The sequence below is a fragment of the Heptranchias perlo genome, chromosome 1 (assembly GCF_035084215.1).
Source record: "Heptranchias perlo isolate sHepPer1 chromosome 1, sHepPer1.hap1, whole genome shotgun sequence".
Lineage (NCBI taxonomy): Eukaryota > Metazoa > Chordata > Chondrichthyes > Hexanchiformes > Hexanchidae > Heptranchias > Heptranchias perlo.
This window is the reverse complement of record NC_090325.1, coordinates 170,218,326-170,244,267: the sequence shown is the minus strand read 5'-3', so window position 1 is coordinate 170,244,267 and position 25,942 is coordinate 170,218,326. Positions and strand designations below refer to the sequence as shown.

Genomic DNA, 25,942 nt, shown 5'->3' with positions numbered 1-25,942 from the left:
ACCACTGTCTCGGCTAGATAATGGTGTGTGTTCTAGGGAAGCTAAAAAAGTGGAAGAGAAAAGAATGTTGAAAAATGGAGAGTGGGGTCGAGGAAGAAAACAAATAATAAGCCCACCTAAATTTACCTCAGTTACTGCAAATATTTCTTAGCGTGTCATGTGGCCAATTTTCCTGGCAGCTACCTCCTTTGTTGGGCAACATCTAAATTTCCTGCACCCAGCCATTAATATGGCCCACGGGAACTCCTGGTTGGCGCAGGTCTGCTGCGTGGCTGGGCCTAGTGTCTGCTAAACAGGGTAGAAAACAGCAGGACAGCTATGTTCCTGGCTATTAGCCTCAGGGCTTACTGGCCGCTGCTGGAGAGTCCAAAGATACGATGGGGTTGGTTGAATAAATGTTCAACCCTATCTTTTGTGGTACTCTCTGGCTTGCTGCTGGGTCTGAGAGGGGCTCTTGGTGTAAGCCCAATGCCAGCTTTGTGGGGTGCCCCACAGCATAACTCCTAGAGAAAGAAGCGGGAAGGCAGGAACACCCCCTCCACCTTGTTATCATCAGTACATTGTGCCTATGCCAAATGCAGGTACAGGCCCTTTTCTGCCTCCCCTGGAAATCCCAGGGTAGCAAAGGCCCCACATAATAGATCTCCTTCATGTTTCTCCTGACCTTTGTGCTCAGGGAATGTTTCCTGAGGACAAAAGGCAAGAAAATTGGCTACCATATGTAGTTATTGGCTGTCATGCAGAAAAATGAGAACAGCACTTTTCTGTATATAATCTTTTTTCTTCGTCGAAGGTATAACAATGTTCCATTGTGTATTGAATCTCATCTGCCATACTTGTAAATATTGTCTAGGGCTTTCTGTAGTTCCTCAGTCCCTTCATCAGACAGTACTGTCCCCACTCAAGTTCAGGATTAACTGTGAATTTTAAAAACTTAGTGTGTGTTTCTGAATCCAGATCATCTATGTAGATCAGAAACAGTAGAGACCCCAGCACTGATCCCTGCAGCATCACAATCAGTACATTTCCCAGCCAAACATCATTCCCCTAATTTGTACCCACTTCTTCCTCTCAGTTAATTCTTTATCTATCTTCAACTTTTACCTAAGATACCCACTGCCTCAAGTTGTGCAGCAGGCTTTCATCTAGGATTTTATCAAAGGTTTTTTGGAAGTCTATGAATATTACACTGAAAGGGTGTCCAACCTGCAGCCCTCGAGTCATTGCAATCCACCCCTTGAAGACCAGGGTATTATCCTATTTACACTTATTTTTTACTTGCTGGCTTTGATTTTGTGGGCCTGGAGATTTGGAAAGGATTGCCTTTAATGTTGTTGCTTCATTGGTGGATAAATCCTAAATCAGAACACCAAGAACTGTTAGTATGAGCTACCTGAGATATATGCAAATTAATGGGAACATTCTCTTAAACTTTCTACGTGACCCGAGGTTCCATGTGCACCTATGTTGGGCACAAAGAGAAAAGCTTGGATGTGTCTGTCAAAGGGCTTTTTAACATCCACTTGGGATGTCACTTTCTCAAAAAAAAAGTGACAGTGGTTTCTCAGGTAAGGGTGACAGAAATTCTGGAGTTTCACTTCATTAAAGTATTAATGCAGAACTTTTTCTCAGGAGTTCCATTCCATACTATCTTGTGCTCTTACTGAGAATTGTTAAAGATGCTGGCTGGACATGGTGCAAGACCATCAATAAGTAAGACTAGATCCTCACCCCTCCCCAGCCTCAAAATCTACATGATTTTTTAAAAATATTGGCCGCAGACAAGACGGGCCAAATGGCCTGCTTCTGTGCCGTAAATTTTTTATGATTCTATATAAATTGAAATGGTCTGGCTGCAATTAATTTCAACCATCATTTTCACGAAACAACTATACCAAAATTAATCACAATATAGAATGATATAGCATGGAAGGAGGCCATTCAGCCCATAGTGCCTGTGCTGGCTCTTTGATAGAGCTATCCAATTAGTCCCAATCCTCTCTTCTTTCCCCAGAGCCCTGCAAATTTTTTCCCTTCAAGTATTTATCCAATTCCCTTTTGAAAGTAACTATTGAATCTGCTTCCACCACCCTTTCAGGCAGTGCATTCCAGATCACAACAACTCGCTGCATATTTTTTTTCCCCTCATGTCGCCTCTCGTTCTTTTACCAATCTCCTTAAATCTGTGTCCTCTGGTTACCGACCCTTCTGCTACTGGAAACAGTTTCTCCTTACTTACTCTGTCAAAACCATTCATGATGTTGAACACCTCTATCAAATCTCCCCATAACCTTCTCTGTTCTAAGGAGAACAACCCCAGTTTCTCCACATAACTGAAGTTCCTCAAACCTGGTACCATTCTAGTAAATCTCTTCTGCACCCTCTCGGAGGCCTTGACATCCTTCCTAAAGCATGGTGCCCAGAATTGAACACAATACTCCAGCTGAGGCCTAACCAGTGTTTTATAAAAGTTTATGAAAAACACATTTCAGATCCATTGTTTTCTCAGTCAGCATGGAAATCCTCCTTTATTAATTATTCTCACCTGTACTGAAAAGCTGCAAGTTGCATTATCCCCTTTTAATTAAAGGTTCGTTCAATATTTGCTTATTGTGCTTTATGAAGGGACATGGGGCAAAGCACATGTAATAGCAGCAAAAGACCAGTGAGTGGCAATGAAGACTATTAAAAAAAAATTCCTACACACATTCTTTATATTGCCTTTTTGATCTGTACAGACCATCTTGCTGTAAGCATTATGGAACTTTATTTTTAAGAGGGTGCTGTATATGGTTTTCTCATCAATGACAAAGCAGAGATTCACCAATTTGTATGTTGACATTCACTCTGAGGTGGTACATTATTACTATATCTGTTTAGACATCATAGTTGGTAACGTTCAAGTAACATGCTTTTTTAAAAAGAAAAAGCATGTTTGAAATGCTATTAAGGGAACATTAAGATGTTATTTGAAAAACTATACAACTATATAATACAAGTCACATTGAACTAGTGTGGAACGGATTCACTTGAAATATTCCAGTCATGGAGACATCTTTCATCTATCTTATTAAAATACACTATAGCAAATGAGCTGAATTAACAGATTGCACAGCTTTATTCCCTCCTTTAGATATTTCCTGTCTCAGTATATTGCAGTGGGAAAGTCTGTTTATATGGTAGCAAAGCAGAGATATTTCTACAGTAAAAGGCCTGAAGTGCCTCAAACAAATGATCACAATGGATCATATTAGTGTCACAGCAAACAAATAAAAGAAAACATATAGTAGATAAAGCTTGCTGGACTTTCCAACACTGGAGTGAGTTCCTCTGATTGCTATGTGAAGTGACAACATTAAGGAATTCACAAATATTTCTCTGACCAATATCTGTGGTGAAATGGTAAACATCTTTAAAAGAATGCCAATTCCCCCTTACGATTAGAACAACAACAACCACAACAACAACTTGCATTCATGCTTTAATGTAGTAAAAGGTCCCAAGGCGCTTCACAAGAGCGTTATCAAACAAAATTTGACACCGAGCCACATAAGGAGATATTAGGACATGTGACCAAAAGCTTGGTCTAAGAGGTAGGTTTTAAGGAACGTCTTAAAGGAGGAGAGAGAGGTAGAGAGGCTGAGAGGTTTAGGAATGAAATTCCAGAGGTTAAGGCCGAGGCAGGTGAAGGCAAGGCCGCCAATGGTGCAACGATGAAAATCGGGGATGCGCAATAGGCCAGAATTGGAGGAGCGCAGAAATCGAAGAAAGTTGTAGGGCTGGATGAGGTTAGAGAGATAGGGAGGGGCAAGGTCACGGAGGGATTTGAAAACAAGGATAAGAATTTTAAAATCGAGGCTTTGCTGGACCGGGAGCCAACGTAGGCCAGCAAGCACAGGGGTTATGGATGAACGGGACTTGGTGTGAGTTAGGTTACCGGCAGCAGAGTTTTGGATGAGTTCAAGTTTACAGAGGGTACAAGGTGGGAGGCCAGCTAAGGAGAGCAAATTAAAATACTAGTGCTTGCAGGGATCATTTTTTAGTATTTGCCTGTCTAATGAGGTGTACGTACCCTGCACATTTCTCACATTTTTTGATTTTGCTAGAAATACTGAAGAGGAAATCTTTATAAGCTAATTTGGATTGTTGCTACTCACAGTGCCCAGAGGACATCTTACCCCACTATGTTTTTGTACCTTGTAGAAGTCAGTTTCTAACTTTCAGCATCAGAAAGTTCCCGAATTTTTCACATGATAACACACTGGTAATACATATTTGAGGGCTAAAATAATAAAAAAGGGTAAAAAGGTTTAACTGCACATGACATTAATAGTTGTGCTTTGAATAAAATTAGTTTACCTTGATATCCTGGGATAACGTAAGCCAGCGAACTCCAGGTAGACTGTCTAAAAACAATGTACTCGAACTACTGTAACACTGGGAACTGGGACTGGCGCTGCAGTTTAACTTTGCTGGCTGGATGGCTCGTTGGAAGTACAGACTGAAAAAGTGATCTAACCGGGGAACATACTCCAACTTGCAAAAGGCACTGAAGGAGAACAAAATATTTAGAAATAAAGAAACTGAATAACAAACTACAGTAACTGTTTAAAACTGGAACACAACATTAAAAATTCAATAAACAAATTGACAATAACTCAATGATACATACATTTAACTACCACTTCTGTAGTATTGAGTATCAGAAGATGTTTAGAAGTGACTTTCAATCTTAGTTTAGTGTAACTAAAGGAAATAAATACGCCACACCATCTGCTCTTTTGACTGGAACACCAAACCATTTAAAAAGTGGTTTCACCATCAAGAAAACTTATAGATTGCTATAATTGGCAGTAACTTCAACATCAGTTTCTTTTTCCAGCTATTTTTGGTCTGAACATTCAATGCTGATATCATCACTGGAAAGAGAATTAAAAGGGAGGAGTTATTGCGCCTGAGCGTGTGAGGAAGTCAACTTGCATTACGCTATAGAGTTTCAGCTGCAACCATGCATGTTTAATTCAGCTTCTTCACATTGTTTGGCTCTCCAACTCCTCCATATCAGTTCCCACATGATGTCATCAGGACTCTGATGCCCGTTCATTGAGTTTCAAAGAGTAAACCCAATTTAAAGGGACACTGCTACCCTTTCCCCAGCCACTATCTCACGCTGAACCAGACTGTTTGCAACGGTGGCATCCTGTTCAACTCCAAGAAGTTTCTGACCCATATCTTCTCCATCACAAAGAACACTTATTTCCACCTCTGTACTGTTGCTTGCCTTAGTCCCTATCTCAGCCCATGCATTGCTGAAAACCCCTTAGATGCCTCTGTCACCTCCAGACTCGACTATTCCAGTCCTCTCATTGCTCGCCTGCCATTCTCCACCATCCATAAAAACAGCTTGTCCAAAACTCTTCTGCTCACATGCTCTCCTGCACCAAGTAGCTTTTGGCCATCACCCTCATCCTCAGCAACCTACATTGGCTCTTGGTCCCCACAGTACCTCAAATTTAAAATTCTGGTTCTTGTCTTTAAATCCTATCTCTAATTTCTTCCAGCCCTGCAACCCCCTCAAACTCTCAGCATCTAATTCCAGCCTCTTTGCATGCCCCCTCCCTTCGTCCCACCATTGGCAGCCACGTAAGTCTTACTCTCCTCCATCTCCTTCTCCTCCTTTAAGACCTTTCTGAAAAATTCTCACTTCCACCAAATATTTGATCATCCCTCCAAATCTCTCCTCCTCGGCATCTACTTTTCTCATGTCTCTGAAGTCTTTGGATGTTTTTCTACATTTAAGGCACTATATAAATGCAAGTCTTTGCTGTTGTTTTCAGAGCACGTTCAGTTCCTGAAATAATTTGGAATAAATAGTTCCCAAAACTTTGCTTTGGAGCAGTCATATCGGTCACTGGGCATCTGTGCACTAGAGAATAAACTAGCATTTATATAGTACCTTTCACGATCTCGGGATGTCCCGAAATGCTTTACAGCCAATTAAGTACTTTTTGTAATGTAGGATACGTGGCAGTCAAAATGAACACAGCAAGGTCCCACAAACAGCAATGAGATAATGACCAGATAATCTGTTTTAATGATGTTGGTTGAGGGATAAATATTGGCCACGACACTGGCAAGAACCCCCCTGCTCTTCTTCGAATAGTGCCATAGGATCTTGAACGCCCACCAGAAAGGGAAGACGGGGCCTTGGTTTAATGTCTCATCTGAAAGACGGCACCTCCAACAGTGCAGCAGGGCTCAGTACTGCACTGAAGTGCCAGTCCAGATTATGCGCTCAAGTATCTGGAATGGGACTTGAACAAGTGAAAATATCTGCCATCGAGGAGTTTTTAAAAAAAATGCTTATCTAAGAGCGGAAGGGAAGCACAACTCACTCACATCAATGGTACTCAAGCTATTTTCACTTTAGACTTAGTGAATTAAAGTTCATAATCATGGTTGGAATTTACTATCAATCTGGTGTTCGTATGGACTATTTTTTAGTACTTGCCTGTCTAATGAGTTGTACATATACTGCAAGGTTCTCACAACATTCTTGATCATGTTCTGTAGCTGTGGAAGAGGTACCCTTTGAAGGAGAGAATAGCCTGTCAACTTAGAATGTGGAAATGCTTGAATGGATTATAATGCTCTATTACTAGCAGCAAAAATATCACACAAAAAATCCTCTTTGTATTGGGAGGCAGGAAACAACGACAACAACTTGCATTTGTACAGTGTCTTTAACATAGTAAAGTGTTCCAAGCCACTTCACAGGAGTGCCAAACAAAATTTGACACTGAGCCACATAAGAAGATACGGCTTCTTCGACAGCACCTCCCAAACCCGCGACCTCTACCACCTAGAAGAACAACAGCAGCAGGCACATGGGAACAACACCACCTGCATGTTCCCCTCCAAGTCACACTCCATCCTGACTTGGAAATATATCGCCATTCCTTCATCGTTGCTGGGTCAACCCTTCCTAACAGCACTGTGGGAGAACCGTCACCACACGGACTGTAGCGGTTCAAGAAGGCGGCTCACCACCACCTTCTCAAGGGCAATTAGGGATGGGCAATAAATGCCGGCCTCGCCAGCGACGCTCACATCCCATGAACGAATAATAAAAAAAAATTAGGACAGGTGACTAAAAGCTTGGTCAAAGAGGAAGATTTTAAGGAGTCTTAAAGGAGGAGAGAGAGAGGTAGAGTGGCGGAGCGGCTTAAGGAGGGAATTCCAGAGCCTAGGGCCGAGATAGCTGACGGCACGGCCGCCAATGGTGGAGCAATGAAAACCAGCAATGCGTGTGATGCCTGAATTCGAGGAGTGCAGTTATTTCGGAGGGTTGTAGGGCTGTAGGAGGTTACAGAGATAGAGAAGGGCGAGGCCGTGGAGAGATTTGAAAACAAGGATGAGAATTTTAAAATCGAGACGTTGGTGGACCATAGGTCAGCGAGTACAAGGGTGATGGGTGAATGGGACTTGGTGCAAGTTAGGATATGGACAGCAGCGATTCGGATGAGCTCAAGTTTACGGAGGGTGCAAAGTGGGAGGCCAGCCAGCACAGCATTGCTATAGTCGAGGCTAGAGATAACAAAGGCACGGATGATGCTTTCAGCAACAGATAAGCTGAGGCGGGGCGGAGACGGAGGTGGAAGTAGGCGGTCTTGGTGATGGAGAGGATATGGGGTCGGAAGCTCATCTCAGGGTCATATAGGATGCCAAGGTTGCGAACAATCTAGTTCAACCTCAGACGGTAGCCAGGAAGAGGGATGGTGTCGGTGGCTAGGGAACAGAGTTTGTGGCGGGGACCGAAGACAATGGCTTCGGTCTTCCCAATATTTAATTGGAAGAAATTTCTGCCAGACAAGTAGCGTGACAAATCAGAGGCAGTGGAGGGGTTGAAAGAGGTGGTCGTGAGGTAGAGCTGAGTGTTGTCACCATACATGTGGAACCTGACGTCGTGTTTTCGAATGATGTCACCGAGGGGCAGCATGTAGATGAGAAATAGGAGAGGGCCAAAGATAGATCACTGGGGGACTCCAGGGTAATGATGCAGGAGTGGAAAATGGCTTAAAAACTAAACCATCTGCTTCATAAATTACATAGAATGTGCAGCAAAGAAACAGGCCATTCCACCCAACAGGTCTATGCCGGTGTTTATGCTCCACATGAGCCTCCTCCTCCCTACTTCATCTAACCCTGTCAGCATATCCTTCTGTTCCTTTCTCCCTCGTGTTTATCTAGCTTCCCCTTAAATGCATCTATGCTAGTTGCCTCGACTACTCCTTTGTGGTAGCGAGTTCCACATCCTAACCACTCTCTGGGTAAAGAAGTTTCACCTGAATTTCCTATTGGATTTATTAGTGACTATCTTATATTTATGGCCCTAGTTCTGGTCTCCTCCACAAGTGGAAACACCTTCTCTACCTCTACCCTATCAAATTATTTTATAATCTTAAAGATCTTTATCAGGTCACCCCTCAGTCTTCTCTTTTCTAAAGCAACAGCCCCAGCCTGCTCAGTCTTTCCTGATAGGTTGTACCTCTCAGTTCTGATATCATCCTAGTAAATCTTTTATGCGCCTTCTCCAGTGACTCTATATCCTTTTTATAATATGGAGACCAGAACGGTTCACAGAACTCCAAGTGTGGTCTATCCAAGGTTCGATACAATTTCAACATAACATCTCTGCTTTTTAATTCTATCCCTCCAGAAACGAACCCCAGTGCATGGTTTGCTTTTTTATGGCCTTATTAACCTGCATCGCTACTTTTAGTGATTTGTGTATCTGTACCCCCCAGAGCCCTCTGTTCATCTACCCCATTTAGACTTTTATTTTCCAAGAAGTATGTGGCCTCTTTATTCTTCCTACCAAACTGTACCACCTCACACTTATCTATATTGAAATTCATTTGCCAATTACACCCCCATCTGCAAGTTTCCTAATGTCTTCCTGTATTTTGTCGCAGTCCTCCTCAGTATTAACAATACTCCCCAATTTGTTGTTGTTTGCAAATTTTGAAATTTGTACTTCCGATTCCAGAGTCCAAATCGTTTATGTAAATGGTGAACAACAGTGGTCCCAGCATCGATCCTTGTGGAACACCACTTCCCACCTTTTGCCAGTCTGAGTAACTACCTTTAACCCCAAGCTATCCATTCTGCTACTTGTCCCCTGACTCCACATGCCCTGACCTTAGTCATGAGTCTATGTGCGGTACCTTATCGAAGGCCTTTTGAAAATCCAAATATATTACATTTTATGCATTACCCTTGTCTAACTTTTTGTTACTTCTTCAAAGAATTGAATAAGGTTGGTCAAGCATGACCTTCCCTTTTGAAATCCGTGCTGACTATTCTTTATTATATTTTAGGTTTCTACATGTTTTTCTATTACATCTTTGAGTAAGGATTCCATTAGCATTCCTACAACCAACATTAAGCTAATTGGTCTATAGTTTCCTGGATTTGTTCTATCTTCCCTTTTTAAATATAGGAGTCACATTAGCTGTCCACCAGTCCTCGGTCACTATTCCCGTTTCTAATTAATTTTTATATATAAAAATTATGTGTATTAGTGCCTCTGCTATCTCTTCCCTAACTTTTTTTTTTAATATGCGCAGTAGCAATCCAGCCGTACCAGGGGTTTTATCCTCTCTAAGTTTGATTAGTTTATTATCTCCCCCCTTTCTATCTTAAATGTTTTTATATCTTTTTTGATCTTCTTCTTCATCTAATGTCCTGCCCACCATGTTAGTCTCCCTTATAAATACTGAGGCAAAGTAATTATTTAATATTGCTGCCATTTCACTGTCATTACCTGTGAGTTTCTCATCTGAATCCTTTAGTGGTCCTATCCTTATCCTTCTTTTGTTAATTATGTGTCTTTAGAATACTTTACTATTTCTTGATAATTTAATTTCATAGTTTCTCTTTGCCTTCCTAATTGGCTTTTTAACTTCTTTCCTAACCTTTTTGTATTCCCTTTTGTCATCCTCTCCTTTGTCGCCTATGTTCTTAGTGTATGCCTTTTTCTTTAGTTTCAATTTTGCCCTTGTTTCTTTATTCATCCATGGTGTGTCATTACTGGCTAGTTTGTTCTTGCTTTTTAGTGGGATATATTTCTCCTGGACTCTCTTCATCATCGTTTTAAATGTTTCCCACTGCTGTTCTATTTTTGTTTGTCAGCAAATTTTTCCAGCTTATTTTCCCTAGTTCCATTCTCATCCCCTTAAAAGCAGCTTTTTTCCTATTTATTATTTTGGTCTTTGTCTTACTTATGTCCTTCTCAATCTTTATCTTAAACCTTATTATGTTGTGATTGCTATTGCCTAGATGTTCCCCGACACTTACTTCTCTATCTGTTCTGGTTCATTTCCCATTACTACAAATCATTGAACGTTCTGCTATATATAAAGCCAAATGCTGTAAACCACACAGAATTAGGTTATATATTTGCACATGAACTTGAACTTCTTGGATTACAATTAGAAGTATTTTTTTTGGTCAGCAAAATGAAAAAAGAACATGAGTTGGCCATTATGAATCAATAATTTATCTTCCAAAGATTTTTCTACTACATTAACAGCAAAATGCTTTTTTACCTTTCAGCTGGTAGTCCTATGAGCAGCAGGTTGCTACCTTCTTTCCAATAACCTACATTAATAAGTTTTCCATTCAGCAGCAATGATGAACTAGCCAAGAGAAGTACACAAAAGTAAACTATTAAATAAAAAGTATACATCACGTTCCCTTGCAATTTTCCATGCCTCAATTTACTTTGATTACATATATGAACATACGAACGTACTAAAACATTGGACAAGCAAAGATCAGCTGGTCCATCTAACTTATCCCATACAGTTGTGATTTCTTATGCATATCGTCAAGAGTCCCTTTACTCCCTAGGTTCCCTGTAGTCTCCTGGAAGGGGCAAAAAACCAAATCAAAAAACCCAAAGAGGGGTGGGGGGGGGGGGGAGGAGGAAGAGAAACAAAATTTTGAATTTTCACTAAATGATGGTTAGTCACATGAAAGAAGCTCAAGATTTAGGCACGTTAGGACAGATACTGTTGAAAAATAATCAGCGATATTCATGGAGTGGATTGAAGCTGTAACATCCTTATTAACTCGACTCCCCCGGCCATCCTGATCCAATCCCCAATCTGATCCACATGATTCCTATTGGCAGTCCCAACCTGACTGGACACTCAAATGAGCAAATTTACAAGTGACAAATTAACCACTCTTAACATAGGAGTGAATGGACATAGATGGGCTGAAGTATGTGTTCATTTTTAAAAGACATGAATAAAATACACACTAAAATGAACAAACTTACAGCTGACCCATATAATTTCATCACCAATATATATCCATCCCTTTCATATTAAGATTAGCTGACCTCTCAGCAGTAAGTTGAGTGTGCGAGCTACCAGCAAAACTCAGGTCAGGTCAGCATTGCCACCAGACTTGAGCTGGGTTGGGGCTGGAAAAGGGGAAGTCAGGTCAGGACAATATGCATTTGGGTTAAGCTACCTAACAGGATCCTGTTCTGTAAATTGGGATTCACAGAATTTTGATTGGACTATTTTGACTATATTTTGCATACACCTCAAAATATTCACCATATTTGCCAGTTACTTGCCAAATTAGCTGCTTGAGAAATGTGAATTAGTGTGACGATTATTGAAGCCGTTCCATGATTAATTGCTTCCAATTTCAAACCTACTTTGGATAAAACTGGTCAAAGCAAAATCAGGATCACCTACCATTTTGATTGCGACCATTGAACATGAGCAGAAATAGAGTAACTAGCCCTCGAGTTAAAAAGGAAATATGACAAAAATTCACCAATATGTAACAATACAATGTAAACAAAACACATTAGAAAACTTTTGAAACTGTAGACTAGACTATTTGGGCATGCTATGATGCTTTAATTCAATTTTGGGGGTTCTGACATGGTTAATATAGTTATTAGAAGTCCCAAAATTGATTGATACATGTTTGTCCTCTCTAAATATCTTCTATTTTAAATAATATGGACTAAAGGAAATTTTTAGTGTTTAAAGTTGAATTCTGGTACTGTGACACATTAGTCTTGTTGGTCTGTATGGTTTCACATGCACTATAATTTTCTTCAACAGATTTTTGTTTTTTTGTCTTGTAACTGCTACTGAATAGGAAACAATAGTACTGCGGAAGATGTTTTAAATCTTCAGTGATAAAAACTGATTCATGTTTTCCATCAGTTCTCTCTGCCATAAGAAAGTAGGTGCAAGTATGATGGTATCAGTCGTACAGGCAAGTATTGGAATCTCGATGCTTGTTTTCTTGGGGCACTGAACTGGTTTATATCTCTATTTTACAAACTAATTTTTGTATAACATATCTGGTTGAAGCTTTCGGCCTTTAAACAGAATGAGAATTTTAAGAGAAATGCTTAAGTTAAAACAAGCCAATTTTAATTCTTCTGATCACTTTTAGCTGTTCCCTGCAGAACAAGTAAACCTAGTGTGCAGCACATAATATATGCTGTTTGTCATATCTCATGGATAGCGAAATATTCACAAGCAGATAACTAAAAAGGTAAAGTACGTCAAATTGGAAAAAACATATGCGCACTACAGCAAAATTTAAAAAATTAATATTGCACTACACTTGCATATTGCACTCTGAATGGTTAACTGGAGGACCACTGATATAAAAACAAGCGTTCCACTACATATCACTTACAATTAATCTTTAAAATAATGGTCCATTTTGATCAACAGAAGCTCAACAGTGACAATATTGATCTTTCACTCTACTAATGAAGTAACATGTTATGAGTTACCTGATAACTTGACCCCCAGTTATATTTTCCAGCATGTCGCAGAGAGTAAGAAATATTCCCCGAACACTTTTCAACTTTTGGGATGCGTCAGTCATTGGATACTGATAAAGAATTTCTTGCTGTTGAAAAATAAGAAAAAAGCTTCACATCATTACTGCTAAATACAAAAACATTATTTCATAGAATCATAGAATGGTCACAGCACAGAAGGAGACTGTTCGGCCCATGGAGCCCATGCCGGCTCTCTGCAAGAGCGATACCGTTAGTCCCACTCCCCCACTCTTCCCAGTAGCACTGCAAGTTTTTTCCCTTCAAGTACTTATACAACTCCCTTTGGAAAGCCATGATTGAATCTGCCTCCACCACCCTTTCAGGCAGTGCATTCCAGATGATAACGTAAAAAGATTTTCCTCATGTCACCTTTGGTTCTTTTGCCAATCACCTTACATCTGTGTCCTCTGGTTCTCGACCCTTCCGCCAATGGGAACAGTTTCTCTCTATCTACTATGTCGAGACTCCACATGATTTTGAACACCTCTATCAAATCTCCTCTCAACCTTCTCTGCTCCAGGGAGAACAACCCCAGCTTCGCCAGTCAATCCAGGTATCTGAAGTCCCTCATTCCTGGAACCATTCTAGTAAATCTTTTCTGCATCCTCTCTAAGGCTTTCACGTCCTTCCTAAAGTGCGGTGTCCAGAATTGGACACAATACTCCAGTTGTGGCCGAACCAGTGTTTTATAAAGGTTCATCATAACCTCCTTGCTTTTGTGCTCAATGCCTCTACATATCCAGGATCCCGTATGTTTTTTTAACTGCTTTCTCAACCTGCCCTGACACCTTCAACGGCCTGTGCGCATATACCCCCAGGTCTCTCTGTTCCTGCACCCCATTTAGAATTGTACCCTTTAGTTTATATTGCCTTTTTTGTTATTGGGATGTGAGCATCGCTGGCAAGGCCAGCATTTATTGCCCATCCCCAATTGCCCTTGAGAAGGTGGTGGTGAGCTGCCTTCTTGGACTGCTGCAGTCCGTGTGGTGAAGGTTCTCCCGCAGTGCTGTTAGGTAGGGAGTTCCAGGATTTTGACCCAGCGACGATGAAGGAACGATGATATATTTCCAAGTTGGGATGGTGTGTGACTTGGAGGGGAACGTGCAGGTGGTGCTGTTCCCATGTGCCTGCTGCCCTTGTCTTTCTAGGTGGTAGAGGTCGAGGGTTTGGGAGGTACTGTCGAAGAAGCCTTAGCGAGTTGCTGCAGTGCATCCTATGGATGGTACACACTGCAGCCACGGTGCGCTGGTGGTGAAGGGAGTGAATGTTTAGAGTGGTGGACGTGGTGCCAATCAAGCGGGCTGCTTTGTCCTGGATGGTGTCGAGCTTCTTTAGTGTTGTTGGAGCTGCACTCATCCAGGCAAGTGGAGAGTATTCCATCACACTCCTGACTTGTGCCTTGTAGATGTTGGAAAGGCTTTGGGGAGTCAGGTGGTGAGTCACTCGCCGCAGAATACCCAGACCTGCACTTGTAGCCACAGTATTTATGTGGCTGGTCCAGTTACGTTTCTGGTCAATGGTGACCTCAACGATGTTGATGGTGGGGGATTCGGCGATGGTAATGCTGTCAAGGGGAGGTGGTTAGGCTCTTTCTTGTTGGAGATGATCACTGCCTGGCACGAATGTTACTTGCCACTTATCAGCCCAAGCTTGGATGTTGTCCAGGTCTTGCTGCACCCGGGCATGGACTGCTTCATTATCTGAGGGATTGTGAATGGAACTGAACACTGTGCAATCGTCAGCGAACATCCCCATTTCTGACCTTACGATGAAGGGAAGGTCATTGATGAAGCAGCTGAAGATGGTTGGGCCTAGGACCCTGCCCTGAGGAACTCCTGCAGCAATGTCCTGGGGCTGAGATGATTGGCCTCCAACAACTACTGCCATCTTCCTTTGTGCCACACTTAGTCAAATGCTGCCTTGATGTCAAGGGCAGTCACTCTCACCTCATCTCTGGAATGCAGCTCTTTTGTCCATGTTTGGACCAAGGCTGCAATGAGGTCTGGAGCCGAGTGATCTTGGCGGAACCCAAACTGAGCATCAGCGAGCAGGTTATTGGTGAGTAAGTGCCGCTTGATAGCACTGTCGACGACACCTTCCATCACTTTGCTCTTCTCCTTGTTCTTTCTACCACTTCTCTGTGATAAATTTCATCTGCCACATGTCCGCCCATTTCACCAACCTGTCTATAATCCTCTTGAAGTCTATCACTATCCTCCTTGCTGTTCACTACACCTCCAAGTTTTGTGTCATATGCATATTTTGAAATTGTGCCTTCGACACCCAAGTCATTAACATATATCAAGAAAAGCAGTGGCCCTAGTAGCGACCCCTGGGTAACACCACTGTATACCTTCCTCCAGTCCAAAAAACAACCGTTCACTGCTACTCTGTTTCTTGTCACTATTTATAACATTAGCAGACTGTACATCACCACCTGAACCTCATTTTCAAAGCTTTTTGCATGCTGGAGAATAATTAGGTCAATGCTTTTTACTGTTTATAGCAATATACAAGGTACACAAAAATATGCAACAAACAAGAAACAGATCACATTTAACATTAGCTAAACAACAGCATGCTGTTTGTCAGTGATGCTAATCAGTATTTCAATCATTAGTAAAAGATTATTCGTAAGACATGCAAACTATTGTTGGGAAATCCCTAATTCAAAAGGTATTGCTGTGATTAAATATAAACAAAGACATCCTGAATTTCTAAACTTTACATTTTGATGCTAGCTGATTTCACCAAAAGGAAGATGTAAAAGATGGCTGCAGTAGCAAAGGAACAATCACCTCCTGCCTGACTAACACACTGTTCCAAACAAACTTGAGGGGTTCTCAGAAGAACTAACCAACTCATATGGATGAAGAGATGTTTTTAAGTAGTGAAAAAGTAAGCAAAAAGATTTAAAAAAAACACTGCAAACATTTCAACACAGAGCTGCTGCTTGGCAGCATAATCTGAAGCCAAGTCGTCAGGTTCTTCATGTAGCCTCGTGTTCAAATCCCTCCATGGCTTCGCCCCTCCCTAACTCTGTAACCTCTTCCAACCCTAAAACCCTCCAAGAGCTCTGTGTTCCTCCAACTCTGAACTTCCCATTCCCTTCAGCCCATCATTGGCGGCCGTTCCTTCAGCTGTCCGGGCTCTAAGCTCTGGAATTCCTTCTGTAAACCTATTTTTCCACCTCTCACTCCTCCTTTATGACGTGCCTTAAAACTTAACTCTTTGGCCAAGCTTTTAGTCACCTGTCCTTATATCTCTTTTTGTGGCTCGGAGTCAATTTTGTCCAATTATATTTCTGTGAAGCGCCATGGGACGTTTTCCTATGTTAAAGGTGCTATATGAAGACAAGTTGTTGTTGTTGAAAGACAGACTGAACTTCTATCTAACGTGTCATCTTAAAGACAGTACCTCTGTTAAGCCACTACTGTACTGAAATGTCATAAGTGTTGCGAAACCTTGTGTAACGCACCAAGGATGAGAAACGGCCATCAGGCCTATATGCCCTTTCCACCATATTTTGTTGAGTTTCATCCCCATGTACCTACCCTGTACCCAATTCAGGAATCCTCAATCAAAATTCCTCTGACCCCTCAAAGGCTGTCAGCAAGCCATTAGAGGCCCTAAACCAGTTAGTTATTCACAGGGTGAATAGACTTACCTTCCATTTGCTGTGATCATGTCTTTTTTCAAAAATGCATTTTATGTCTTCTTGAAGGACTAAAAAGAATCAGCTCTCTCTACCACCTCTTGAAATCTGCTTCACATCTCCATCACTTTCAAATATCCAACCTCACTCCCTGCTTTCGCAGTTTATGTAGGCAGTCCCTAGTTCCTCAAACTCTTTGGCCCCGATATTACCAGGGAGGTGGGATGGCAGCTGGGGGGGGGGGGGGGGGGCGTGACTGGGCGCGTGGTTAACCCACCCAGTAAAATCCGTCCGTTCCCCACGCGATGGCAGGTAAATTGAAGCCACTTACCTTGGCTTCCAGTTTTCCCGTCGTCAACCTGCGCAGCGGGTGGACTGCGCACCCGCATCACAGGCTGTCAGCTGGAGGAGCCCTATTTAAAGGGGCAGTCCTCCAATGCTGCTCCTGGAGCAAACAACCAAAATTATAGAATGGAGCAGCCCAGAGGAAAGCCTGCTCCCAAATTTACTGATGCCTCACTCCAGGTCCTACAGGATGGGGTGAGGAGGAGGAGGGATATTTTCTACCCGGCGGACAAGAGGAAGTGGGCTGCCTCTGCCACCAAGAAGGACTGGTTCGAGGTGGCAGAGGAGGTCACCAGCAGCAGCAGCATCTCCCGCGTATGGATACAGTGCAGGAAGCGCTTCAATGACCTAACTAGGTCAGCCAAGGTGAGTACACTTACTCATTCTCCTACACTCCGTCTTCCACATCACCGCCCCCAACCCACAACTCCTTCTGCACTGCCAACACTACTCTATCACATCACTCCTCACACCTCAACCTCAACTCACCTGCACTTCCTCACCTCCCCAGTACTCATCCCAACACTACCACTCAACCCAATCCTCATACAATGTCATGGCACTGTCTCATACTCACCTTCTGATGCATCTCTTTCACGGTCAGCCTCACCCAAACCAATGCATTCAGCAGTTGGCCATGTCACCATCACTCACTCACGCCTCTCTACTTTCTCCCCTTATAGGTGAAGAGAACCCAGAATGCGCGAGAGGGCAAGGACCAGAGGGGGGCCGCAACATCTGGTCGTCCTCACAGACGCAGACCAGGAGGCTCTGTAACTGAACCGCCCCTCGAGTGCCTGTCTGTCGGAGATGCCGGGACTGCCACCCGACAAACGGCTCATGACAGAACTTTAACATTCAGCACTCACAATAGCAAATGAAGTTAGCATGCGTTGCGATCTTCAGCACCACAACATCTGTCATCATGCTTAATATTGCCTTCTGTTCTCTTACAGAGCCTTCAGCGACCGCCGTGACGGCGGAGGGCGATTCCTTAGAGGACCTGCCGGTCTCTGAGGGGACACCGTCACATCTCAGCGAGCCATCCACCAGCGCAGATACACACACCTCGGTGGGTCCCCGTCCTCACTTAGTTGGGGTTGCACTTGGTGAGTCACCACACACGTGAGCACGAGCAGACACTGGTGGCAGGGGCAGCTGTGGAGAGTCCGCGTCGGTGAGAGCACTCTTCTCCAGGCTCTGCTCAGCTGGACGCAGATGCTGAACCCTGGGGGCCATCCATGAAAAGGAGAATGATCGAGGGGTGGCAGCACATTAGCAAGGTGCTGGAACAGGCGCCACATGCACTCTCCCAATCACGCAGAGGATGGAGGAGTCCAACTCCTGCATGAGTAGAATGGTGGCACAGGTACAGAAGGGAATCTCTGAGAAACTGTCACAGGGACGTGAGGGCATCTCTGAGATAGTGTCGCGGATAAGTGCGGGAATGTCTGCGATGGAGGGAACGCTAGCCTCCATCGAGCTTCAAGCACGACTCACCAATAAGTACATTTAGGCCCTTAAACAGGCAGGCAGATATACTAGCACTGGCCTTATAAGGCTTCACTCGTGCACTCCAAACTGTCGTCCAGCAGAGTAGTAGGAGTGGTGTGGGCCTAGCCCAGGGGAGGGAAGATGGCGAAAGGGGACATGGAAGTGGGGGCGCCACTCAAAGCGCCCCCACGTCTCACCCGTTGCCCCCCTCTCAACCAGTACCCGCAATGCTGCCTCTTCTCCAGGTGGCCAAGTATGCCCCTGCACAGGTGCAGCTGGAGCAGTCTTTGGAGGGGCCCTCATGGGTACCGAAACCCAGAGGGTGTAGGCCCAAAGCATCTAATCGGTCAGGGCATGAACAAGAGCAACCTGCCACTACCTCTGCTGCAGCCACAGGGGAGGCACCACGTAGGAGTACTCGTAAGCGTAAGGCGAAGGTCTTGAGAGCACAAAGGGGATGCACAAGGGTGTTTGACAGTTTGTCATGTTTTTATTTATATTTGATTTTTGTTAATGGCACATTAAATATTATTATTGGCACCACTACTGCCACATCTTGGCCATTCTTGACTGGCTTGTGTAATAAGTCCCTTTCCTGAGGATCACCATGAACATCCACACTTGATGCCACCCACTGGGTCACTCTACAGTGGGTATATGTGTGGTTGCACAACTATTTTGTGCAGGGGGTGGGGGAGGGTGCTGGTGTGGCCGCTCCTCTGTCCAGGTGGTGGGGACTCTTCACACTGTCTGATTTTAGGAAAACCGTTCACATATCGGTGACTCCCTGGCCTCACGAGCTGCCAGGTGAGCCGCTGTTCTGCCCATGGGTTGCTCCTCCTCCTCCTCAATATGGGTGGCAGATGTGGATGAGGCCTCCTCCAGCGGCACCCCTCTCTGCTGTACCATGTTGTGCAGAGCACAACAGACAACTATGATGTGTCCCACTCTGTCTGGTACATATTGAAGCGCTCCCCCAGAATGATCAAAGTACCTGAAGCACATCTTGAGCAGCCCTACAGCATGCTTAATTGTACACCTGGTAGCGATGTGGCTGTCGTTATATCAACGCTGTTGCTTAGTGGTGGGGTTCCTCAGGGGTGTCATGAGCCATGTGTGCAGGGGGTATCCCTTGTCCTCGAGGAGCCAGCCTTTGCGGGTGCTCGGTGCGTGGAAGAGGGGCGGGATGTTGGACTCCCGGAGGATGAAGGAATTATGGCAGCTGCCAGGGTATCTGGTGCACACGTGAAGGAATCTCTTGCGGTGGTCACAAATGAGCTGAGTGGTGATGGAGTGATAGCCCTTCCTGTTGATGAACAGTCCTGGCTCGTGTGGAGGTGCTCGTATTGCTAGATGGGTGCAATCGATTACACCCTGCACCCGTGGGAAGCCAGCCACAGCGTGGAATCCCACTGCTCTCTCTGTCTGGCTGAGGTCATCCATGGGGAAGTTGACATAGTGCGAGGCCCTGCAAAACAAGCCGGCGGTGACTTGCCTTATGCACTTGTGTGCAGACAACTGAGAGACCCCGGTGGCACCCTGGAACGATCCGGAGGCAAAGAAGTTGAGGGCAGTGGTGACTTTGACAGCGATAGGTAAGAAGATGCTGTTGGGCCAGCCGGGAGCAGCTCGGCAGGATGGAGGCTACAGATGTCCGCGACTACCTGGCGACTGACTCTGAGCCTCCGTACGCACAGCTCCTCAAAAAGGTCCAGGAAGTCTAGCCTCGGTCTGTAGGCCCTGTGGCGAGGGTAGTGCCTCCTGCGACGCCGCTCTCTCTGTTGTTGCCCTCCGTGCTGTTGTGCAGGTGCCTGTGACATTGCACTGTGTTGTGGAGCTTCACGTGGCATAGGTGGACGGCTTGCCTGCTGAGGCTGGTGATGTTGCTCGTCCTCGGATGAAGTGATGAATGCAGCTATGGCGCCCCCCCCAATCCTGACAGCATGAGTTTAAGGGGGTCCGCAAAGTAGGTAAATGTGTTTGCACAGCAGAGTTTAAGATATAAATTAAGAATTTTGAGTGGAAAGACAAAGATGTTGCAGCCAAAACTTTGTCTGAAGTGACAGAGTGCCCTGCTGCAATAAATGAGGTTTTCCCCCCACCTGTCAAATAATCCTTTGCATCTCCCACTGGCTGCTGGCTGAAACACGTCTGCTCCAACAGGAAGCGTTTCCCACAGCACGGGAAACACGCTGAGGATCCTTCAAAATTGCACCACTGCCAAAATCTCCACTCAATGAGGTCTGTCAAGTACCTCAACTATCCACCTAACTATGTAAAACAGCATCCTGCCGACTTTAATTGCCGGTGGGAGTCCTGCATTTGGGAGCTGCACGCGCATCTGAACACGTCACTGGGGAACCTGGAAGTCAGCAGGTCGGAGCCGGGCTCCGAACCCACTCCGGGATTCCGCCATTTTAGGAGCCCCCCCAGCCCCCAACGCACCCGCTTGGCCATCCGAAAATCGGCCCCTCTATTTTTTGCATGTTGTCAATGCCTTTAATAATTTTAAATACCTGAAGCAGATCCCCTGTAAGTCTACAACTCTCCAGAGAATCCAAACCCAAGGCACAAAGTCTGTCTTCATAACACAATGATCTTATGCCCAGAATCATTTTTGTTGCCCTTCTCTAGAACCACAATGTCCTTCTTGAGATGGGGGGGGTGGGGGGGATAATATTTATACACAGCATTGCAAATGAGGACTTGGATTACCCTATTTTTGTGGTCCTAGTTTTGCATTTAAGAGTCTGGGCAATACAGCCCAGGATCCTGTACAATTTGGCTGCAGCCTCCCGACATGGCGCTCAATCCAAAATCTTTCTCCCTCCCATTACCTTTAACCTACATCCACTCATACTATACTCTATATCTGCATTTTGTGCACCTATTTGCATAACTGTGCACTTTTCTATATTGAAAGCCATTTGCCAATCTTGGGCCCACTTCCCCAATCTCTCCAGATCTAGTAACAATTTTTTTCCTCTTCTAAAGGTCCTGACTCCGCTGCATGGTTTGGTATCATCCACAAATTATTGTACTATTTACGCTCTGCTTTAGATTAATAATAAATATAATAAACAGTAGGGGGCCCTGAGGCAACCCATTTGTGAAGCCATCCCATTTAAAAAACACTCTTTACTTAGGGTCCCTTAGCGAACTTAAGATCAACCATGTCATATCACCCTTCATGAGATAGGACCTCATTTTTGTACATCGTCCCTCATGAGGCACTTTGTCAAAAGCTTTTAGAAATCCTAGCAGATGTTGCGTACCTGATCTCAATGACCCATCATTCTAGTGGCTTCAATCAACTGGATGTGGTTTGTCAAACAATACCACTGTTTGGTGAAACTGTGTTGGGTATCTCCCATCAATTGAGTGTTGATGCTTCCCCAGCACTGAGGTTAAATTTACTGGTCTATACATTTCCAGGATCTGATTCTTTATATAAATAAAGACACCACATCTTTACCCCTATTTTTAAGTGACTTATTAAAAATATTCACCAAGCCATCACATATGACCTCTGTTACATTCTTATCACCCTAGGACAAACTAAATCTTGCCCTGGTGCCTTCTCCTTTTTAATTAAGCTTGCATCATTTCCCTTGAAATGTGCAAGCAACCTATCTGAATTTCAATCTCATTTGCTAGCGAAGCGCAGATCCCCTCTTCTGCCCAGACTTTGTCATCATTTATGATCCTCCCCAATCATCTTGCAAATGGAAACCGGGTGGGTAAGCAGTTAAAATCCACCGAGTGACTAAGCCACCCACCCAAAGCCGATGGGGTCGTTAAATTGCACCGAATGCAATTTTAACCTAGGCCTGAGTAGGGAAGCCCTCCCGGCCCCACAAGGAAAGTTTAGGCCACCCCTGCTCCAGACTCCTCCCCCTTTCCTACTACAAAAAGCTCCCAGAACCCCCGTCCCCACATTTATTTGAGTGCCGGCGGCGGCCCTCCCCTGCTCGGTTTTTGGCAGGTTGGCAGCTGCTTCTCGCCTAAGATGGCTGGCGGCATGTTAATGAGGTCTGGCTGTTAAAATCTTTATGGTCTCATTCTGCCAAATTAACTAAAACCAGGAGTTTCCTGCTAAAAAAATCGCTAGCAGTTAAAATCCATCCCATTCTCATCTCTTTCAGGGAAAAAATGCTATTGCGAGTTCCTTTTTAACAAAAAATGTTTTTTGTCTGTTGTCAGTGACCGCCCTTGCCCATTTAGTCTATGTATAGTTAAGATTTGCATTCCACTAACGTGTGTACAAATTATTTTAGTTTTTGCTATTGAAATAACAACTAATATATAGAACTTTGTTAGATGCAGTTAGTTATATTGATATAGCAGGTTGCTCTCCATGCACCAACTGAAACACATCAAATACTTTCTCCATAAAAATGTTACAATTGTAAATGTTCCCAAGTGTCTGTTCAGAACAATGTACCTGTATAATAATGATATAAATAGGTAAATTGCACATATTGGAGGCAGCAGAGTTGAAAAATATGATTGGTATTTCTTCATGATGTTTTGCGTATGGGTTGTTTGGATACATTTGATATCAGAAATTATGTCACGTACATAGAAAAAAACCCATTAAATTGCAGATAGTCTGTGTCCTTAGATTCCTCATGGACTAGCAGTTTTTTTGCTTTGTGTCCCACCTTACTGTATCAGTAACATTTGAGTTTCTCTGAATCCTCTCTCTGTGAGCTACTTGGCTATGCGCATAGTGTCACTGTGTGCTGACCTGTTTTGGTAGATCACTGCCTGTTGGTAAGTGTGGAACTTCCGCCTGCCTCCTGCTTGTTGGCTTTCTGGTGCTCATGAGACTACAAATTTGTCCATTTTACTTGAGTCCTGGGCTGTTGGTCAAGCAACCACATCCTTCACAAATTCAGCTTAAAGGATATGATGTAGTAGGCATTACAGAGACCTGCCTACAACCTGAGCATGATAGGGAGCTAAATAATCCAGCTATAGGATCTTTAGAAAGGACAGGAGAGGAAATATTGATATTGATAAAAAACACAATAACCCCAATAGGAAGAAAGGATTTCAGTAAGGGTGATTAGGTAGTGGAAACAATATGGGTAGAATTTAGGAACAACAAAGGATTCAAGGCTTTGGTAGGAGTTGTCTGCATTCCTCCCAATAGTAGTGATGTAGTGGGGGAATGTATAAATACGGAGATCAGGGATGCATGTAGCAAAAACAATGTGGTTATAATTAATTAATTTTCATAGACTGGGAGAAACAAAACAGCTCATGTAGTAAAAGCAATGAATTTCTAGAATGTACTCGGGACAGTTTTCTGGAACAATGGCCTGGACTTTAATTTGGAGCTGGGAACTCAGCGGGTGGGTGGATTTGCACGTGGATTGCAGGCAAGTATTTTTGCTTCAGGGTTTCACGTCTCCAAGTTGCGCAGGCGGCCTACTGCGCACCCGAATGACATGATCGTAACTGCAGTATTTAAAAGGGCCAGTTCAAAAATGGATTTTGGAGGAGAAAGAAGAAATGGAGTCCAGGAGAGCAAAGTAGCGCCTAGATTTACTGATGCCTCCCTAGATGTACTAATGGCTGCAGTGAGAGCCAGGAGGGAGGTTCTTTATCCAAAGGATGGCAGGAAGAACCCTGGTTCCGTCACTAAAAAGGCTTGGCAGGAGGTAGCACAATATGTAACAAGCAGAAGCACGATGCCCACATCTTGGCTGCAGTGTAGGAAGCGATTCATTGACCTGACCAGGTCTGGAAAAGTGAGTACATTTGCTGATTCACCCACATCCTGTTGTGTACAACACCTCCTCTTCATCACTCTGACTTGGCAAGCATACTCCATCACAACACTCCTCACACCCACTTAAGTGTCACCAGCAACCATCCTTCACTTTCTATCTACTTGCTCACCTCCCCATTTATGCAACCGACACTGACACTCACCCCAATCCTGATGCAATGTGGTGCATCTGTGTTACAGTGACCCTCTGATACATCTGTATGATAGTCATCCTCACCCAAGGCACTGCATCCATCGGGTGAATACAGTAACTCACAGGTCTGTTCTGTCGCCCCTTGTAGGAGAAAAGAGCACAAAACTCAAGAGAGACCAGGGAATGGCAATGGCCCTCCATAAATTGTGAAAGTAACTGATGCAGAGGAGGACTCAATGGAGATCCGCGGTCCTCTCAATCGAAGATGGAAAGTCGGGAAGCTCACAGATGGCTGGTGACTCAATTTAAAACATCTTTCACAAAGATGCTAATTTATATAATCAATGTCTGAAGTATGAGAAGCCTGAGTTTGGAGATTTGCAAGATTGTTATTGTGCCAAGACTAAGTCGTTTCGCTATCTTTTGTCTTCCAGTGCTTTCAAGCCTACAAGAACAGTCTGCAGATATGGATAATGTCGATTCCTCAACCGACCTCATTCCTTCTGAGGGTGCACTGTCACAGGATATGCAGCCATGCGCCAGCACACATACTCACACTTCGGTGGGTCCTCTTATACAGATACTTGGTTGTCACCTGGTGATTCACAAGTCACAAGTGAGCACGAGCAGGCTCTGGTGGCAGGGGCAGCTGTGGAGAGTCTGCGTCAGAGGGGGAACTCTTCTCCCAGCTCTGCTCAGCTGGACACAGATGCTGAACCCCAGGGTCAATTGTCCAGAAGGAGAATGATTGAGGTACAGGTACACTATTGTGAGGTACTGAAAAATGAGCCACGCACACTCTCCACAATAGCTGAGAGGTTCGAAGAGTCCAACTCCAGCATTAGTGGAGTGATGTTGCAGTTAAGTGCAAGAATGTCTGCAATGGAGAGAGTGGCCACCTCCATTAAGCTCCAAGCACGACCCACAAATGAGTCTATACACGGCATTAGCACAGCTGTGCAGACTTTGGTCGCCAGCATGTCTGCCGCCTTAAACAGGATGACAGATTAGTGGCCTTACAATGCGTCATTGATCTTCACCAAGCTGCTCTCCAGCAGAGTGGTAGGAGTGATGTGACGCTAGCCCAGGAGAGAGATGATAGCAAAAGGGGACATGAAAGGGGAATTCGACTCAGCACTCCCATGTCTCACCCATTGCCCTGCCCCCCACCCCTCCACCTCAAGCAGTACTCAAAATAGTGCCTCCTCTCCCAGTGGCACAGTCGCCCCCTGCACAGCTGCAGGTGCAGGTGGAGCAGTCTTTGGCGGGTCTCTCACAGGCTCCAAACTGCAAAGGTCGTAAGCCAAAAGCATCTCAGCAGACAGGGCAGGGATCTGAGCAGCTTGCGAAAGCCACAGGTGATACACCACATAGAGGCGGTAGAAATCCTAAGTTTAAGCACTTGTAGTTCACCAAGGGTATGCACAAAAGTGATAGAAATCACAACATAACATTTGTTCTATTTCTTTTTATGTTGGAACATAAAATTTATTCATTATCAACACTTCCAAGTTTTGGCCATTTTTGCTTCCAGACTTTTAAGTGGACCTTTCATTTCTTCATGATGAATACATGACGACACGTTGTTACGACAATTATACAGGGCCTTGGTGAGACCGC

At 44.1% G+C, this 25,942-nt stretch overlaps 1 protein-coding gene across 4 annotated transcripts in view; it reads right to left on the bottom strand.

Moving 5' to 3' along the window:
* The window catches only part of intu (inturned planar cell polarity protein), a 224,653-nt gene that overhangs the window by 46,712 nt on the left and 151,999 nt on the right, over positions 1 to 25,942 (bottom strand). For 3 of the 4 annotated variants that reach the window (XM_067993504.1, XM_067993495.1, XM_067993513.1), the window contains exons 5-8: positions 12,845 to 12,963; positions 10,611 to 10,700; positions 6,512 to 6,589; positions 4,360 to 4,549 (exon numbers count right to left, since the gene is read on the bottom strand). In XM_067993504.1, the coding sequence (XP_067849605.1) occupies positions 4,360 to 4,549; positions 6,512 to 6,589; positions 10,611 to 10,700; positions 12,845 to 12,963 (477 nt within the window). The remainder of the gene's footprint in view (positions 1 to 4,359; positions 4,550 to 6,511; positions 6,590 to 10,610; positions 10,701 to 12,844; positions 12,964 to 25,942) is intronic. The other variant, XM_067993499.1, reaches the window with a different exon arrangement.